Raw genomic sequence first — 20615 nt, 5'->3', positions numbered from 1 at the left:
ATGAGGGTTCTGATTTATCTACATTCTTAACACTAGTTATCTTTTTATTTTAGCCACCTTATTTAGTATCAAATTGGTATATCACTGTGGTTTTGATTTGCATTCTCATAACTGATCGTTATTTAAACTTCCTTTTAAAATTTTTATCTTTATTGTTATAAGTATTTCAGATGTCCCCTTCTTAAAGGTTTCAGACAAGTGGGCAAAAGGGTTGTCAATAGGTAATATTAAAAGTCAAGTCTTAACTACGAAGAGCGGTTATGATTCTTTGAGTGGGAGTGATTTATCTAGTCAGTCAAGAAAGTACTTCCAAGGGAGTTAAAATTGAAACAGATCTTTAGAACGGGTGAGCATCCTAAACTGCTAAAACAGTTGGGGTCTATGTGGGAAGTGGCGTAGATTACCGGGAACTTGTTTTTTCATACATTTTTTTCACAAGACGTATGCCTTATTTTGAATCAGGAAAACATTAAGATCATAAATATTTTTAAAGTGAGAAGGCTTCCCACTTCCTCAACATAAGGAATCAATCTTACATGCTTCTGGGAGACAGTAAAAGTAAGCCTTCCTTGTTGGCTTCTCTTAAAAGCTGAATAATTGCTGAAAATAGGAGTTCTCTTGTCCTGACCTAGGATTAGGGATCTTCAGTATGACCTCGCCTGGGGGGTTGAAGCGGCTAGACCTAGCTTCCTCAGCGGTTGCCACAGGCTCTCCGCCAGCTCGTCGTCCACTAGGGAATGAGTCTGGTCCAGCGCGTGCAACGTGTTCGTTGGTGGGACCGGGGAATCCCCAACACGCGTTGCATTGGAGGACGCCGCCCAAAAGGCATAAAGAACGGAAGTTAACTACCTCCTAACCCACAATGCACAACCCACCTTTCCGGAAGCAAGGGTTGTAATCTCCAGGATGCACTTATCAGGCGGAAGGGTCTCCCTCAAGTCTGATTGGAAGTGACAAAGCGAGGCATTGTGGGACTTTGTCCCCCAGTACGCCTGGCTAACTGGCCTCGCCCGGTTCCTGCAGCCACGTCCCGGAGGTGGCGGCGACTGGAGATGCACGTCAGCAAAGCTGGCCGCTCCGTTCCGTGCGCAGGCGCAGTAGCTCGGGCAGCACCGGAAGCGCAGGGGGATGGGCCGGCGGTGACGCGATTCTGTCCGCGTTGGAGGGGCCGGGCCGCTGCCGGAGTCGCCGCGGCTGCCGAGTGACGTGGCACAGCCGAAGCCTTAACACTAGAGCCGGAGCTGCCGCGGCAGTCGTCGAGCAGGTCCGCGCCCCGCTGATTCCGGTCCCGGAGCGTCGCCCGGCGCGCCGGCTAGCGAGCCGCCCTCTTTCTTCATTAGCTCCTCTCCTCCTTGCTCAGTTTGCCGGGAGCGTGAACAGAGAAGGCCGGGGGAAGCTCCAAACCCCTTCTGCTCCTGCCCATCGCGAGTGCAACTACCGCCATGGGCCTCACCATCTCCTCCCTCTTCTCCCGCCTCTTCGGCAAGAAGCAGATGCGCATTTTGATGGGTGAGTGAGCGACCGAGAGCTGAGCCCGAGCCCGGTGGGGGTCGGGGAACGCCGGTCTCTGCGGTTGCGGCGGCGGCGGCGGCGGCGGCGTCGGGGCCTGGTTTTGCCTCATTTCGCCGTGGTGGGGGAGGGGCGGCGGTTGGGGGTCGGGAGGAATTCTTAAGGGGGAACAATGGGGTGAAGGGTGGGGTGGTCGTCCCAGACCTGTCCGAGAGGCCCTGTAGCGGCGTGGGCAAGGTTTCCTCCTCCTGCGTTTGGCTTCCTCTCCTCGATCTGATTGAAAGGCCAACGAGATTGGGCGGAGATATGGGGGAAGCGACCTGGGATCTCGCAGAGCCTGGAGAGATACTGGCGGGGCCCCTTCTGAGAGTGCGATCTGGCTCCCCTCTTCCCCGGGTGGGTGTGGGCAGCGGTCGGGAGGAAGGCAGAGCGACGCCAGCCCTCCTCCTCCTCCCCCTTTCCGCCCGTGTACACACTGCACACTCCATTGGTATGTGAGCGAGCGGTCGCCGAGAGCCCGGAGCTGGCCGGGGCGGAAGTGGCCGGGCCCAGCGCGGTGGCACGGGAGCGCCCCGGGCTTCAGGAGAGACCCGGGTCCTCTGTGCTCACTTCGCTAAACTTTGCCTCGCGCTGGGTTCCGCTTCATATTTTTTCTTTTCCTCGTTAGTAGCCCTGAAAACTGAGAGTTTTTCATGAATATGTTTCTTTTAGCCACTCTCAAACACTAAATGTGTTTGATTCACTCTCTTTGGTTTTCAAACTGATTTTTTATTCGTAGTTTTAGTAGCCCAGCTGGCTAGGTTTAATGGGGGGGAAAAACTTTCAGAAAGTAATTTTCTTAAGCCGATAACAAGTTTTCAGTAACTGAACTTTATGACGCTTAATTTTAGGGTAGCCTTCTTAATAATTACAAAGGTGTTCTTTTTAAATTCTTCTGGGAAATAGGCTTTTGAAAACCTGTTTTTTTTCAGAGTCATTTTTCGCCCAGCTGAGGGAGGAGGGGCTTGTCATTTGAGTGAACCCCTTGGCCCCGTAGTACTGTAGGTAATCTGCATTGTAGCTAAGCTCCATGGACCCCAATAATGCTAAAAGGTGCCCCTCTAACTTTAAAATTGAAACTTGGTTCATTACCTTGTTTTCTAGAGAGTGGAAAGGGTAAAGGTTTTATTTTCAAGTTGTACCATTGAAAGTTTTCGAAAGCAAGGTTCAGTAATATTTCAAGGTATATTAAGATTAAGGGTAAACACATTTGGTTCTTTTTTTAACTTCTCTGTTAAAATTCTAACTTCTTCACAATTCATGGAACAATTGTTAATGAATCACTCACAAAGGAGAATCAAAATATTTTCTCTTTCAAAGTGTTTCTTGGATTTCATTTTTGAAGATGGAATTTAGGAGGACAAACATGTTATTTAGGCTTTAAAAGTCACTGAAAAATGGCAGTCTAAAAAAGTATCGGAAGTCAATGAGAGGACTTTGGACTGTGATAAATTAATTTTCAGCCTGTTCCTTAAAGAGATGAACTAATACGACCTTGTATTCCTGGAAATGTATGTTTGGTCCTTTTCCTGAAGTTGTTGGAAGTAAATTGCTGTTCTTCATTTCCTTAATCTTTGTTATGGCTACAAGTTAAGAGGGAAAAGAATAGTAGAATTATGCTATAAGTACTGTCCTATTTTTATTATATTAGGGGAGCATTTCTTCCCCTACTCCTCAAAAATGATGGAAAGAAAATGGAAGAGGAAAAGTATTTAACTTTGTGCATTTGTGCAGGGCGTAGAAGTAATGATTTGGAATTATTCATTTATTACTCAGGTTTGCTATTATTTTGTATTATAATTTCAGGATAATTAGGTTCCTTGATTAAAAATACTTCAGTCACAAGAACAACTTTTATGGTAACTCATCAGATGAAGTGTAACCATATGATGGATAGAGAAATAGGTGATTTGGAAGTTTGATAATTATTAGAAATTTTTGTTCACCTTTCTGAGTGAAAGCATAAATAATAGTCAAGATGTCTGCCTCTGTTAAAGTATTAGAATAAAAAAGATTTGCCAAATTACTGTGGAGAATTTTAAATTTTATTCCTATATCCACTCTCCCAAAAGTTCAAGTAATTTAAAAAAGGTGTTTGAAGTTACAGCTTGCAGTAAACTAGTTAAAAACAATATCAGATTTAAAGTAACAAACTAAGATTAACAGAAATCTGTCAATCATAGTAATTTTTCCCTTTCAAGGAGAAATAGCTCCTGTAACTAATATGAGCTTAAATTCAGAGTTTCCAACCTTTATCTCTCCTGTAGCCCTTCATTATGCTATTTTCCGTAGGATCAACATATCTTGATCTGATAATACGTAATTTCAGTAAATGATCCCCACGTTTTGTTTACATCTGAAAACCACCGATGTGTTCGTAGGGGAATTACTAATTTTATTCTTTGAACTTGCAACTTCTTGACTGTTGAAAAGCTGAAAAATGTTGCTTTCTAAAAGATTGCTAATACCAGTTAAGTTCTGCCTTTCCCTTATATTTTGACTATTGGGGGGCGGGGTGGGAGGGACCAGAGAGGTTTAAGAGGAAGGATCCTCTGATGGTCAAACCTCTGAGTAATTAGATAAAATATTAATATAGATTGTGTCCACTAAAAGAATCTAAAGGCAGATTGGCAGTGTACAAATACTATTTGAGAGCTCTGGCATCAGTCTAGGTGTTTTTGTTTGTTTTGTTTTTAATTTAAAAATTGAGATGTAATTCACAAAACATGTAATTCATCCCTTTAAAATGTACAGTTCAGTGGTTTTTAGTATATTCACAAAGTTGTGTAACAATCACTACTCTCAATTCTAGAACGTTTCCATCAGGCCAGAAAGAAACCCCATACCCCCAAAATGTCTGTCATTGCCCCATCCCCCAATTCCTCTTGCAACCTCTCATCTATTTTACTTTCTGTTTCTGTGGGTTTGTCTACTTAGAATATTTTGTATCATGGAGTCATACAATATGTGACCTTTAGTGTTTAGCTTCTTTCACTTAGCATCATGTTTTCTAGGTTTATCCATATTATAGCATGTATCAGTACTTCATTCCTTTTTATGACTGAACAGTAATTCTACTGTATACATATACTACATTTTGTTCAAATGGGGTTGTTTGATGGAAATGGGGTTGGTTCCACTTTTTGGCTATTACAAATAATACTGTTAGGAACATTTGTGAGTAAGTTTTTGTGTGGGCATATGTTACTTATTCTCTTGGGTAAATAAATACCTAGGAGTGGAATTGTTGGGTCGTGTTAACTATGTTCAACATTCTGAGGAACTGCCAAACTGTTTTCCAAAGCAGCTATGCCATTTTACATTTCCACTAGTATGAGGGATTTAATTTCTCCACAAGATCCAAGGGTTGAATTACCTGTTCTCTATTATTCCTGTGATTCTGGGGGCATTACTGAACCTCAGATGCTTCATCTGAAAAATGGAGGGTTATTGTGGGGTTTAAATTATAAAAGTGGATGGAATCACCTAGTGATATGGTTGGAACACAGTAAACATTCAATGTTAAATTATTATGAAGTTGTATTTCAAGCTTCTTTGTAAGAAAATTTGAAAGATAAAGGAAACAATAAAGAAAAATATCTGAAATTTTACTTTTTTTTCTTCCCAATTTTTTCCTTTCTGCATCTGTTTTTTTCCTTCAAGTTGAGATAATTGAAATCTAGCTTAATTTAAAATATAAATATTTCTTGCTGCCACAGTTTGGTAGACAAACTTTTTAATGGTTGACAAAGATTTTTGGGGTTAGTTTTGCTGCTGTTAACACTTTGGTCCAAGTGTGGGTCCAGTTAAGGAGAACAAGTAATTCCAGTGTATCTTTCAATACAGTGAGTGAGTTGTTTATGGGGGTGAGAGGGAGGGAGGACATAACTGGACTGTACAGATTAGAGTCTTATCTTGGCTAGTTAAAAATTGGTTATAGTTTTCATTTTGTGGAGAAGTCTCATTGCCAAACATTGGAACATTAAGGAAGTACAAACTTAAGAAATTATTAAAATAGCACAATATTGTTAGACCAACATGTTTTTGAGTAAAGACCTGTATAATGATTTTTATTTTATTTATTTATTTTTAAAATATATTTTATTGATGTTTTACAGAGAGGAAGGAAGAGGGATAGAGAGTTAGAAACATCGATGAGAGAGAAACATCGATCAGCTGCCTCCTACACACTCCCCCACTGGGGATGTGCCCGCAACCAAGGTACATGCCCTTGACCGGAATCGAACCCGGGACCCTTCAGTCCCCAGGCCGACGCTCTATCCACCGAGCCAAACCGGTTTCGGCTGTATAATGATTTTTAAATGATGGTAAACATTAATGTGTGCATCTTAAATCTGCAATAGAAATATCTTTTTAAAAAACTTTTGGTTTGCATATATATATAGCACTATAATTTTGGGTTCAACTCAAAAGATATCTTTGTGATTTTAGAAACTTCTATGTGGCTGCAAGTCATTTAAATATTGTCATAGTTTTTATTTTAAAAATAACTTGTGGTTGCTTAAAAAACCTTGTGGTTGCACTATTTTGTAAACTTCTTTAAAAAAAAATATATATGTATTTATTGATTTTTACAGAGAGGAAAGGAGAGGGATAGAGAGTTAGAAACCTCAATAAGAGAGAAACATTGATCAGCTACCTCCTGCACGCCTCCTACTGGGGATCGAGCCCACAACCAAGACACATGCCCTCAACCGGAATCGGACCAGGACCCTTCAGTCCGCCAGCCAACGCTCTATCCACTGAGCCAAACTGGCTAGGGCTGTTCTTTTTTTAATGAAAGTTAACACATGTTTATTGTGTTACCAAAAAAAAAAAAAAATCTAACAATATGGAAATAGAATAGTAATTATGCATACAAGCAGGTATAAAGCTTTTATTAAAATAAAAATTAGATTACTAGAACTTAAAGTAGTTATATAATCATAGTTTGTTCCGGTTTTCTCCCATTCCTTGTCAAATTTTTGAATTTACATTGTTTTTAAATGGCAGTATGAGGTTCATTTGGACCCCAATGAGGAGTGGCATGTGCCATAGTTCTCAAATTCTAACTCAAGTGTTTTTCCTAATCACCATCTCAATTTCAATTCTTCTGACTTGTACCTAATCATATTTGACTTGGTTAAAGGGGACTTTTGCTTTATTTTAAAATTTGGTCAGAATCACGAGTGGCATTTATGCTCTCAAGAGACCGCTTTTTTGAACAATGAAAAGAGTATATGTTATTCCCGTTTTCTGTATTGTTGCTGAAGATTTGTGTTGTTGTTTTTTTCGAGTTATGTTTTCAATTTTTCGGTAATGTTCCATACTCAAAAGGCAAAACACTTCCTGGTAATAGTTGATTTTTCTTATGTCCATGAGTGAGAGCTGAGAGTGGGCTGCTCACTCTGTCTAGTAAGTGTGTCAGTATTTTGGAAAGAATAAAACTGAATCCCAGTATGACGAAGTAGAGACCAAAGTTTTATTAGAGACACAGAAATAAGAAGGTTTAAGAGTTTCCAGAGAAATCTTAAAGCTACCTTTTTTCTGCTAAGGGCCATTTGGGTATTTATAACATAATTCACGGGCCATACAAAACTATCAACTTCTGCTAAGTTAATGCATCCCTAATGCCTTGGAGGGGCCAGACCAAATAATTTTGAGGGCCTTATACGGACGTTCCCCATCCCTGCTTTATAGGGAGCAAAGCCGAAAGGGTAGGAGTATGAATTGCCTATAGCCTTTAGTTCTGTTTTTGAAGTAACTGATCAAAATGAAACTTACTTGCACAGGAATGTAGATTAGATAGGTGAGGTGATTTCTGGTTTTCTTTTAAAACTTAATAGGATTGGTTTCATGTGCCAAGTCTTGCTTTGATTTAAATTTTTAAAAAACATCTTTGCTTAAATCAGCACTTGGTTGAATTTCAAAATCTGTGGTAATGTGGAAATTCAAGTGGCCAAATGTGAGTGATATCCTTACAACAATGGTACATTCAATGAGATTATTAGATACTGACCTTCCATTTATGAAGACTTTAGCAAACAATGTAGAATATGCAGGTTTTGAGAGATACTTAAAATAAGCATTTAATTTGTTCTTCACTATCACTGTAATAAAGTGGTATGACTTCTTTTTTAAAAATATATTTTATTGATTTTCCACAGAGAGGAAGGGAGAGGGAGAAAGAGCTAGAAACATCGATGAGAGAGAAACATTAATCAGCTGCCTCCTGCACACCCCCACTGGGGATGTGCCTACAACCAAGGTATATGCCCTGGACCAGAATCAAAACTGGACCCTTGAGTCTGCAGGCCTATGCTCTATCCACTGAGCTAAACAGGCCAGGGCATGACTTCTTGTTTTCATATGATTTTTTTTCCCAGAAACCAAGCACATTCTTCCACACTTGTATATGCCTCAAGGAAGCATTTTAAGAATTTAGACGTGTTGTAGATGACTATGATAGGGTCATTTTTACAAGTCATATTAACCAGTCTTTTGTTCTCATTTCTGCACATTTGACGTTGAAATGAACGTAAGCGAGAGTAAAATTGGCCTTATCTTCCTTTGGAAGTCATTTAAAGAGATTAGGACATAGTATTGAATTTACTAATCTTACAAGTTAGTTCTTTATTCACTTGTTCTTATGTGTTCTCTGATTCAACTTCTAATTTGTGTTTTTTAAAATGGTAGGTCATAGAAATAATACAGACTTGAGTTGGAGATCATAAATTATCTGATCCAGTGTCCTTATTTTATAGCTAATTCCTCTGGCTTTAGTTTCCTAAAGTGACTTGTTTAAAGGCACTTGACTAGTTTGTGGCAAAGCAAATCTCGAAATTATTGCCTGAATTAGCCAGATACTATTTTCTCTTCACTACTACATGCTCTCTCTTTAGGTCTAGAAAGAAAAAGTGAAAAGGCAACACTTTTCTGTAGAAAGTGTTGCCTTTGGAAATCAGAAATGAGGTAATTTTATTTCTAACTCATTTGTGCCTTGTCCAGTCAACTTGAGCTTTCAAACTATATATTTGTTGCAAAATAATTTCTTAGTGTGTGCTTTTGGTCTAGATTTAAAACCTGTGATGTCTTTTCTAGTTGGATTGGATGCTGCTGGCAAGACGACCATTCTGTATAAACTGAAGTTAGGAGAGATAGTCACCACCATTCCTACCATTGGTAAGAAAGTTTACAGGTGATTATTATAAATGAAATAGAATAGAGCTCAATTTTGAAACTGCCTTATATTTAAAGACTTTGTTTTTAGAGCAGTTTTAGTTGCACAGAAAAACTGGGAGGTATTCCAAATTATCTCTTCCCCCATTGTCAACATCACTCACTAGAGTGATACATTTGTTACAATAGATGAACCTACATTTTCACATCATAATCACCCAAGGTCCATAGTTTACCTTCGGGTTCACTTTTGGTGTACATTCTGTCTAAACAGATGTACAATAACATGCATTCATCATTATAACTCCTAGGTTTTTAAGTTTGTTGATTATTTAGTGGGACTTAAAAAAAGCAATTCTGAGATAATTCCACAATAAAGGGGTTTATTTTCTTAATGACATTGTGCACAACAGTCTTTCTGGTCTTTCTCTTTGTAGGTTTTAATGTGGAAACAGTAGAATATAAGAATATTTGTTTCACAGTATGGGATGTTGGTGGTCAAGATAAGATAAGGCCTCTCTGGAGGCATTATTTCCAGAATACCCAGGTAAGGAATGATAGACATTTTTTATAACTTTTCTTTATAGGTTTCATGCTCTAAAATTTATGTTAATATTTACTGTTTAACTGGCTGTTGGTGTTTACTATATGAGTTGGCATTCTTCTTATCACTACCATATTCGTCAGTGAACTCTTAAGCTTTGAGGCTAAGTTACTGAGGGTGGAAGAGTTACATAGCTGTCATAGTAATATTTTTTTAAGTATGTGGGTTATTCTCAAGATTGAATTAGCTGTTTCAGCAGTTCTATTGGTTTCATTCTTAGTCTAGAAAGTAAGATATGTATAACTTTCTGTCATAGTTTTTAATGAATGTAAGACAGTCGTTCTTCATTTACCCCAGTTAATTATTTACTTCACTAAAATACATTACAACCCTGGCCGAGTGGCTCTGTTGATTGGAGCATCATTCCCTACACCAAAAGGTTGCTGGTTTGATTCCCAGTTGGGGTGTGCACAGGAAGTTACCAATTGATGTTTCTCTCACATTGATGTTCTCTCTCTCTCTCTCTCAAAATCAAAAAAAAAAAAAATAAATCCTCAGGTGAGGATTAAAAAATATTCTAAAGGAAAAAAAAGCATTACAAAAATATATTAAGGTTAATCTGCCCTGTTAATTTGTAAGATAGTTTTATATTTCTGTGTAGTGTATATAAATAACACATGGAAGAGTCATTAGAGCAGAAGTCCTTAATTTGGCTGCACATTGGAGTAACTTGGGGAGCTTTCAAAATCCCAAAGTCCTGATCATAACTCCAGACCACTTGAATCAGAATTTCTGGGAATATAAACTAGGCATTAGTAATGCTTCTCAAACTTTAATGTGCCTATTAATTATCTGGGTCTTTACTAAAATACAGATCAATTCACTAGGGCCTGGCTAAGTAACACCTAAGGTTTCTGTTCTAGCAAGTTCCAGGTGGTGGTTCTGATGCTGCTGTTTGAGACCTTACTTTGCGGAGCAAGGCTCTAGTACAGAGTAATTCAACAGCAGCACTGTTGACATTTCAGGCGGAAAAATTCTGTTGTTGGGTGAAGGGAGAGCTCTTCTTCACATGGTAGGATCTTTAGCAGCATTTCTGGCTTCTACCTACTAGGTGCCAGTAGCAGCACCCTTCTTCCCCCCAATCCAATTGCAACAACCTAAATTGCTCCCTCGTGAAAATCACTGCTCTGGTCTTACTCTTATACGTAAGGAAACTGAAGCTTGGAATGACTTACCTAAGACTGGAGAGCTGGTTCTTTCTCTACATTTATATTTAACCTGCTTCCAACTCTATTGTGTGTGCGATGTTAACAAGCACTTCATATGTTTAAGATTTGCAGATAGCAGTTATCCTTGGTCTCCAGCTCATAACATTGTATACAAGTGAGGTACATTGCCACCAGGTGGCAGTGAATACCCTAGCAACCAGGTTTAAGTAGCATGTCCTGTTAAGTAAGTAGCTTGTTTATTTATTTAAAAACTAGAGGCCCAGTGCATGATTGAATCATGCACGTGTAGGGTCCCCTACACGCTTTTGCTTTCGATCACGGGGGAGCTGGGTGCCTGTCCGCTGGTGCACCAGGCCTTTCAGAAGCCTCCGGTGCGGCGAAGGCTTCTGAAAGGCCTGGTGCCTGAGCGGACAGACACCCAGCTCCCACGCTTTTGCTTTCGATCATGGAGGAGCTGGGTGCCTGTCCGCTGGTGCACCAGGCCTTTCAGAAGCCTCCGCCCCGCTGGAGGCTTCTGAAAGGACTGGTGCCTGAGCGGACAGGTACCCAGCTCCCCCGCTTTTGATGGTCCATGGTGGGACATGAGCTCGCTGCCCCAGAGGCCCCTTCTGTGCCGCAACACAGCCATGGCACAGACACTGAGCTTGAGCCGCCGCTGGCGACGTGAGCTCAGCATCCCGCCGGCCCAATCGGCCACCCCGGCTCCCCCGAGTCCCGCCCCCCGCGCCTCCTGGCCAATCGCGGGCATAGCGAAGGTACGGTCAATTTGCATATTTGTCTATTATTAGGTAAGATTAGAATGTTCCCAGCCGGGTTGCTCAGTGGTTGAGCATCCACCTATGAACCAGGAGGTCATGGTTTGATTCCCAGTCAGAGTATATGCCTGGGTTTCAGGCTCCATCCCCAGTAGGGGGCATGCAGGAGGCAGCCAATCAATTCTCTCTCATCATCGATGTTTCTATTTCTCCCATCTTCTCTGAAACCAATACAAATATATTGAAAAAATTAGAATGTTTTCTGTTCATTAGCATAGCTGTGGTTAGAAAAGATATTTTGATGAGTCACATGCTTTAAAAATAAATCTTGTTTTGAAAATTTTCAAATATACCCAAAAGGAGAGAGAGTAACATAATAAACTCCCACATATCTATTAATTAACTTAAATTATTAGGATATGGCTATATTGTTTAATCAGTACTCCTCTAATGTACTTCACCTTTAGGATTATTTTAAAGTAAGTCATAGGTATTTCATTTAGGGAGCATGTTTTTGAAGTAAAATTATGTGCGAAGTAAAACTATGTTAATCTTAAGCCTTATAATTTTTAACCAATGGTAGCCCTGGTTTTATCCCTAGATTTGTTTAGCATGTTTGGTAGTTTACTTTGAGATTTTTTTTGGGGGGGAGGGTACCAAATTACTTTATTTGAAGGAATGGTACAAATGAAAGACATGAATGAATGATTTGGTACAAGTTATAGAAAAGGGAAGGTAACTCCAACATGTAAGGACTAAGACTTAGCTCTCATCACCATCTCCCAGGGTGTGCTTATCAAAGAGATACCCTGCCATGCCCGTTTTGGGGGCCTCCCAGCCTGTGCAAGTTGGTTACAAGGTCTTAATTTGAGATTAGATCCATCCCTGATCTCTTTGGATTACCTTAAATCAAAAGTCCAAGTACTTCTTCCTAGGGACCTCATGCCTGCTGGAGAAAGCTTTATGTGTTACCTAATAATTACAGCTAAGCTGTTATAGCTAGATTTGCCAGCACTCCTGACCAGTTCTTTCAGCTATAAAATTTAAAAGAAACTAATTATGCCATGATTTTAACTTGTGTTAACAATCCAGGACACAGTGTTTATTGTAGTAAATTCCTCTTCCCTCACTAGATAATTCCAATTATTTTGTTCTAAACAATTAAATAAATATTTAGCCATTTAAGTAATCTTATAATAGACAGACTTATCTTTAGAATTTTACTTTTTCTACACTCTTGATTCTAGGCTGTCCAAGGAAGTGAATAACTTACAATTTATTTCTAATAATTCTCCCTCTCAATCATATTATTTTGGGACTGATAGCATTACTTATATTTTAAAACAATAAAAATGGGTTGATAGTACAGAAAAAAAGTAGATCATTTTAGAGGTATTAACTCTTCTAGGGGGGATAATTAATAAGTAGTGCTGACATCTGAATTTGGCTATCTTTATACTATGGCATACTGGCTCTCATAGTACCAAAAGTTTTTTTCAAAGGTCAGATGTTTAAAATGATTGTTTCTACCTGGCCCATGTTGCTCAGTGGTTGAGCATCAACCTATGAAGAGGAGGTCAGGGTTCTATTCCCTGTCGGGGCACATGCATGGGTTTCAAGCTCAATTCCCAATAGGGGATGTACAGGAAGCAGCCAATCTAGGTTTCTCTCATCATTGACGTTTCTCTCCTTCTCCCTTACTCTCTAAAATCAATTTTTAAAAAATTATGTAAAAAGGATGGTTTCTAACAGACATAAAGAAAATGGGTTTGAAAGTTGCTAGATCAAAAGGATATTATGTCATTTAACAACCATAGCCTAAAATAACTATTAAGTACCCTGGCAAACTCAATGTAATACTTAGGAGTAAATACAAAGTGATGTAGACCTTCGTCCTCCGTGGATTTAATCTAGTTACTTACATAAGTAATAACACAAGACAGTTTGTGATAAAAGTGACAAATGATCATAAATACTCTGTGATCAGGGTTGTGAGAACAAAGTAATCACTTGTATTACTAGGAATAGATTTTAATAAAGCTATAAAATTAATCTGCCCTCCAAGTTGAAAACTTATATTTTCCCATTTGAAATATTTTAGAAAAGTCTTAATTCAACAAACTGCTTCCCAATTCCATTTCTTTTCTAGTATAAAATTCTAATACTTGTGAATATCTTTAAGAATAACTACTACCTTCCTTTTTATTAAGTATTTCTTGTTTGATCAAGTCAACCATGAATTTCAGATATATTTTGCTTAAAACTTCCTTACCCTGATTGAGTTGGTGGGCAACATTCTGGAGCAAGGCTAACTTCCTGATGAAGTATAGAAAAACTGCTGTAACGTGCCTCTTCTCCCTCTTTTTTTTTAAAACACTGTACTCCTTTCAATAAGTTCAGTTAGTAAGTTTATGAATCTTTGGCTTATTTTTTTCCTTTTGTCCCCACTTACAGCCATTTTGTTACGTAAACTTATCTGCACTTAAACATGCAAGGGCACAGGGAAGGAATGGAATGAGGTAATTTAGTCTTAGCGCAACTGAGAAAAGATTTCATTTGGTTAAGAGTGTCATTTCTTTTGATTTAAAATAAAATTTCAAATGTTGAAGTAAAAAATAGTGCTCAAATTTGTTTTCAGGACTTAGAGCCCTGTTCTTTTTCTATTTTTTTTAAATAATGGGACATTTTCTTCTCAACATTACCTTTTGATATGGTTTTGCTGCTTATACTTGTGTTTCATATTTAGTGTGTCCTTTAAATTTAACTCATTTTCTTAAACAATTTTTTTTCAGGGTCTTATTTTTGTGGTAGATAGCAATGATCGTGAGAGAATTCAGGAAGGAGCTGAAGAGCTGCAAAAAATGGTAAGAATATATTTTTTTTAATTTGTGATTTCCAGGATGCATTTTTTCCTAGGTAACAGTGGTGATGTTAGTGATTAGCACATTTTTAACTGTGATTAGATTACACAAATGATACTTTTTAGGGCGGAAAGAACTATCATCATAGGTTCTTAAAGAATGCATATATGGACACAGACACCAGGGGGGTAAGGGCATGAGTGGAGTGTGGCGGGGGGCGGGGGGATGGGGGGATAAGGACACATGTGATACTTTAATCAATAAAGGAAAAAAAAGGAATGCATATAAAAATCTCCTATAGAGCTTTTTTTAAAAAAACAAACAAACACACACACAGAAGAGAAACTACTTCAGTAGGCTAGCTGTTTTTAGAAAGCCCAGCTTGTTTTTAGAATGCTCCATGACTGCTTTTGATGCATATCTCTGATTGAGGATGTTTACATTAGTCCAGTCTTTTATTTTATAGGTACAAAATCTGTAGTTTTGATACTTTATGGGAGGGATGCTGGTTCAGATTCTTTGCTCCTAAGGTCATTTGGTTTAGTTTTTTCTATATTGTGCCTACAATGTATACTTTGAAATGTTTTGTAATAGTAACCATGATAAAGAATCCCGGAGAAAGTAGTAGGATTTTGGTTGCCAGTGGCACCTTGGCCTGGCAATGTATTGAATTAATGTTATCATTTGTCTGTATTGCTAAAAAGCCAGGGCAGGGTGGGGTTGTTGAGGAAACTTGCCATGGTTTCAAATTATGGCCATAAAACTGTTACTGAAATGAAATCTTAATTCTCATTTATCGCTCCTAAAACAAGTGCAATCTGTAAAACCATTTTGTCAGTGTATGTGTAATTAAGTAACTGCTGGGGTGTTTTTTGTTTGTTTGTTTGTTTTTGTCTGATGAGTTACATATCACCCCTTCTACTCTTTTTGTAAATAGTTTTGAGATAAAAGTAACATACCATAAACTTCACTCATTTGAAATGCACAAGTTAGTGATTATTAGTTTACAAAATTTTAGAACCATTACCACAGTCTAATTTTAGGACATTTTCATTGGCCTGTAGAACACTTACTATTTATTCCCCATTCCTTTCCCCACTCTACCCTCCCCCCCAGCTCTGACATGCACTAATCTTCTTTTTGTCTCTACGTACATATGCCTATTCTGGACATTCATATAATTTGAGTCATGCAACATGTGGTCTTTTGTTAATTTTTAAAATTTTCATTACTTTTCACTGAGCATAAGTTTTCAAGGTTCATATTGTATCATGTATCAGAACCTCATTTTTACTGGCTTTCTACTTTTGGTGATATTCTTGCATTTTTTATGATATTGTTAATACCCTAATCATTGTATTGTTGGCCCACTGTTGTCTAGTCCAGCTGGCTGGAAAGGATAAAAGTCCAAAAAGAATCATCATCTAAATAGTTCTACTACTAAGTACCATAAGATCCTGTCATAAATATTTATTGCCATATGTGTTTCTTGTCCTTGCCAGTCTTACCTTCAATGGATGATCATGAAGGCTGAATAAATGTTTTACCTTAATGGAGTATAGCATGATTGGCTTGAAAAAGTTTTGCTTTACTTGAAGGCATATAATTATTTGCTCAGGATTTAAAAACTGAAGGATAAGATCCCACTTCTGGGAATATATCCTAAAATCCCTGAAACACCAATCAGAAAGAATATATGCACCTCTATGTTCATAGCAGCATTATTTACAATAGCTAAGATTTGGAAAGAGTCCAAATGCCCATTAGTAGAGGAATGGATAAAAAAAAAGCTGTGTTACACCCTAGCCAGTTTGGTTCAGTAGATAGATTGTCAGCCTCCGGACTGAAGGGTTCCGGGTTTGATTCTGGTCAAGAGCACCTGCCTCAGTTGCAGGCTCGATCCCCCGGCCAGGTTGGGGCATGTGCCGGAGGCAACCAATGGATATGTCTCTCACATTGTGATGTTTCTCTCTATATATCTCTCCCTCTCCATTCCACTCTCCAAAATCAATGGGAAAATATCTTTGGGTGAGGATTAACAACAACAAAAAGCCTGTTACATTTACATAATGAAATATGCAGCTGTAAAAAAGAAGGGTCTCTTACCCTTTGAGACAACATGGATGGAACTGGAGACTATTATGCTAAGTGAAATAAGCCAGTCAGAGAAAGACAAATACCACATGATCTTACCTATTTGTGGAATTAATGAACAAAATGAATTTACCAACAAGATAAGACTAGAGGATGGAGGCATGGAACAGACTGACATATCTCAGGGTGAGAGGAAGGAGGATGAGAAGAGATAAACCTGAGAACTTAAATACTTCTATGCATAGCACTTGGACACAGACAGTAGTTTGGGTGAAGGTCTCGGGGAGTAGAGGCTGGGTGAAAAGGGGTATCAGAGGGGAAAACGGGAGGTATCTGTAATACTGTCAACAATAAAAAATATATTTAAAAAATATCACAGGCATACTTACAAATAAAATATATGTAAGTACTGGGAAAAACCCCACAACAACTGAAGGATAAGAGATTTAAGTTGTAGGAATACCATAACTTTATGTAGAGAAATTGGGTTGATATTTAATAATATATATAGGAAGACTGTTTTACCTAGTTTGTTACAATAATTGAATTCCAGTTTTACAGTTGTTAATGTCTTAGTTTTTATTTTCAGCTTCAGGAAGATGAGTTGCAAGATGCAGTGTTGCTGCTTTTTGCAAATAAACAGGATTTGCCAAATGCTATGGCCATCAGTGAAATGACAGATAAATTAGGTCTTCAGTCTCTTCGTAACAGAACAGTAAGTATTTGGTTTATATGAACTTCTTGACTATTAGAATTATTAGGATAATAGTTTTAGCTAGTATTTAGTTTAAAAATTTATTAACTAGTTGTCCCCTTTGAGCAGATAATGAACACATTATTTTATTATAGTTTACTCTTGCTTACACAAATATGACCCCTTTCAGGCTTTATTTCATACTGTTATAAATATGTTCAGTTTTACTTTAAAAAATGCTGATACCTTCTCCATTTTTTAAACTTTTAATAAATATTTGGCAAGGATCCAAAGATTTAAATATCTTTATTTTATTTAATGTTTGTTAACTTTATCTTCAAAATGTTTAGTATTGATAAATATGTAGAAAACTGCTATGTGTAAATTGTAATACTAAAAAATTATTGGTATTTTAAATTTTATATCTTTTAAATAACTGCAGCAAATGTAAAGACTGTTTGAGATGTTCCAGGCTGATTTAAATAAAATAAACTGTAAAGGATACCAGTTTTCCATGCTATGATAAAAATTTATGCCTTTTCCCAACCTTCTGGGGTGTTTGATATTCAAGTAATACTTGGCAACATTGTATACTTTCAGTGGTGTTGCAATATAAGTCTTTTTGTATTTGTAATTTTTCATGGCAGTACATAGTTATTAGAGAAACGATTCATTGCCAATTTTAAAAAGAACTTTTTGGAATGCATAAGACTAAAGATAATGAAATTATCTGAAAAGCATGTCTCTAAAAATATTAACAAGCCCATATTCTAAAAATTTTGCCTCCTATATTCTGAACTTATTTTTAAAAAATGGGAAATAAGAAGGTTATAAGGAATTAGGTGGGTAGTTTATTGGTTACTAATCTTCCCATGAATGTGCTTTTTAGATTAAGTAGTAGATAGTTGGTTAAATTTAATGTGTGGGTAGAAGTAGTAGCTTTAAATGTGAGAGGAGTTTTTTGAGAAGCAAGAATTATCAGAGAACTCCCAATATAAAGTTACTGAGATCATTAAATATATAAGTAATCATTTGAGATGTAAAACATTATTTACTCATTTATGTCTATGGTTTTATGTATTTTGTTTCCTTTGTTTAAAAAAAATTGATTTCGGAGAGGGATAGAACATCAATGATGAGAATCATTGATTGGCTGCCTCCTACACGCCCCCTACTGGGGATGGAGCCTGCAACCTGGGCATGTGCCCTGACCGGGAATGGAACTGTGACCTCTTGGTTCATGGGTTGATGCTCAACCACTGAGCCACACCGCCAGGCTTATGTTTTGTTTTGTTTTTTTCCTATACGTTTATGGAAACTGCTGACTAAATAATACCCCTGAGCAATTGGGGGAAATAATTTTCTGATTCAGAAATTTTAAACTGTCTTATACATAGTCTCATGTTAATCACATATTTTCTTGTTTTTTTCTTTGTAGTGGTATGTTCAAGCCACTTGTGCTACACAAGGAACTGGTCTGTATGAGGGACTTGACTGGCTGTCAAATGAGCTTTCAAAACGTTAAATGAAACTGGATATCTAATCAAGGACATGTTGGATAGAATTTGTCTAGGCTTGTTACAACAAAATTAGTTTGCATCTTGGTTATTAAACAGTATCTGGGACTGGTTTGGGCAGAATATTACAGCGTTTAAACTTATTTTGTTGCCAATTATTGTTTACCAAGTATAATGTTGCACTTTAGCAATATGCTTGGTTTTAAAGAAATTATCTTTAACTTGGAGGGGAAAAAGTGCCCTCTTTTAATTTTACTTCCCTTAAGCCTAAATGCCTGGACTTAGCTATTGTGACACCTTTAAATAAATCCGTTTTAAATGTTTTTTTGAGCCCACAGAAAATAATGTTTTAAAGTTATCCCCGTGCTACTTTACTGATACCTTTATCATTCCTGGGACAGTCTGCTGATTTAAAAATAAAAATGTAGCATTCCATTTGTATTTATTTTCCTCCCTTGCCAAAAAGATTTTCTAATACTGCTTGTACCAGCCAGGGAAATGCTCCAAAACACTATTGAGATCTCTTGCACTGAGGAACTTATTACTCCTCCCTCCTCTCCCCCGTTATGATTCCTGGCTTCCATCAGCCAAGCTTACCTTGGTGTGGTTTGGATTCAATAGCTAATTAGTTCTATGCTGGTAGCAAAGAGTTCATATGGAGATGATTTTTAATACCCAGCAGATTGTCTTTCTTTATATTGTATCTTTTTTATGTTGCATGTTGCTTTTGGTATCAGCCTGACTCTTTGCCCAGTATATGATAGTTCTGCTGATGTTTTATTGTTTATTGGTGAACATATCTTCATTAAGAGTTTTTGGAAAACTCATCAAACTCAAATGAATAAGTTTTCTTCATAACCCATTTGGAATTATTCCTAATAAAATGATAAAATATATAATTGTGTGTGTTCTTTTTGAGTTTTAAAGATGTTTGAAATGGATTTTCTTATTTAGTAAAGTTGATTTATATACTTGACACTGAATAATAATACAGATCCCAGTGAATTTTATTAATTGTTTAAATTGAAAATCAAGTTTGGGTTGCTATCGTGTGTATGACAGAGTGGGGAAGCAACTTTTGAAATTTAGATTTATTTGATAAAATACCATTTTTTGACACTGTACGTAAGTGCTGTTTCATGGCAGAATACATAGACTGTTAGTGATGTTGCTTTTCTACATAGAAGAAAAAAGTTCACAGCACTTTTCTTTTTAGCTTTACAAATTTTGGAACTGCAGAGAGATTACATGTGACGTAAGTTTTTGTTAATAAGGCAATAAAGGTATATACCTCATTAACTATATTATTAGGGACTCCACTTGGTAACCTTATAAATAACTTAGTTTTAGTCTATATAGTCTAAAGATCTTTGTATTTTATAAACCTTGCTTTTTTATGATTCTTAATGGCTTGCATAGATTTTGGTAAATTTGTGGATTGAAATTTTATTTTCAAAACCAAACACATGCTTGTAAAATAATGTATAGTTTTGAATTGTTAACAACAACAAAAAGTACTGGTTGAAGTGAAAAGAAATTGGAATTAAGCAGTTGATGATTGTCAAACAGGTTACTGGGATAAAGCCCGTGTTTAACCTGTCATTTTGATGTAAGTGCAACTTTCCTAGCCAGCCAGATGAGTTTTCTTTTCTTCTCTCCACATAAGAAATGTATCATTTCTTGTTGGTTAAAACTAAGATCTAGTATATTATGTGTAGCTTTATGGAGTTCAAGAGATATTAAACTTCAGTAGGTTCAGTGTAGGATCACAGTTAAATATAAATACCACTGTATTAATTTTTAAAATTAAGCCAAGTAAGTCAAAGAAAGGGAGTAAAGAAAATTCATACAATGTCAATTATAAGACGGTTCTACTACCATTGTTGGAAATGACTGCATTAAGAAACTAAAATTGCTTAATTATCACGAAATGGGTTTTAAAAAAAGATTAGCTAGAGTTCACCCCTCCACCCCGCTTATTTTTTATTTTTTTAAAGAAAGCATTAAACTTGGTATGTATTTTACCCCCCACAATTTTACTTCATCCCTAGTCAGGGTAATTTTTTAGTTTTTTAAATCAAATTGAGAATTTTTTTTTTCCAAATAGGAGTAAACTTGGAAAAATGTGTAAATTAAGAGATAATACCTAAATGCTTTTCCCTATTTTTTTTTGTAATAGATCAAGCAAAATCAC

The 20615-nt window shown here is 37.3% G+C and overlaps 1 protein-coding gene across 1 annotated transcript; it reads left to right on the top strand.

Moving 5' to 3' along the window:
- The first annotated feature begins 1085 nt into the window (after positions 1-1085).
- On the top strand, positions 1086-19320 carry ARF4 (ARF GTPase 4). Its single transcript, XM_079794554.1, has 6 exons — positions 1086-1509; positions 8650-8730; positions 9165-9274; positions 14048-14119; positions 16800-16925; positions 18343-19320. The coding sequence occupies exons 1-6, from the start codon at positions 1443-1445 to the stop codon at positions 18427-18429; spliced, it is 543 nt and encodes a 180-aa protein (XP_079650680.1). The 5' UTR covers positions 1086-1442; the 3' UTR covers positions 18430-19320.
- Positions 19321-20615: the final 1295 nt, after the last annotated feature.

The sequence above is a fragment of the Cnephaeus nilssonii genome (genome assembly GCF_951640355.1).
Source record: "Cnephaeus nilssonii genome assembly, chromosome: 17".
NCBI classification, from domain to species: domain Eukaryota; kingdom Metazoa; phylum Chordata; class Mammalia; order Chiroptera; family Vespertilionidae; genus Cnephaeus; species Cnephaeus nilssonii.
The sequence above is the reverse complement of the archived record's forward strand: the minus strand, read 5'-3'. Positions and strand labels throughout refer to the sequence as shown.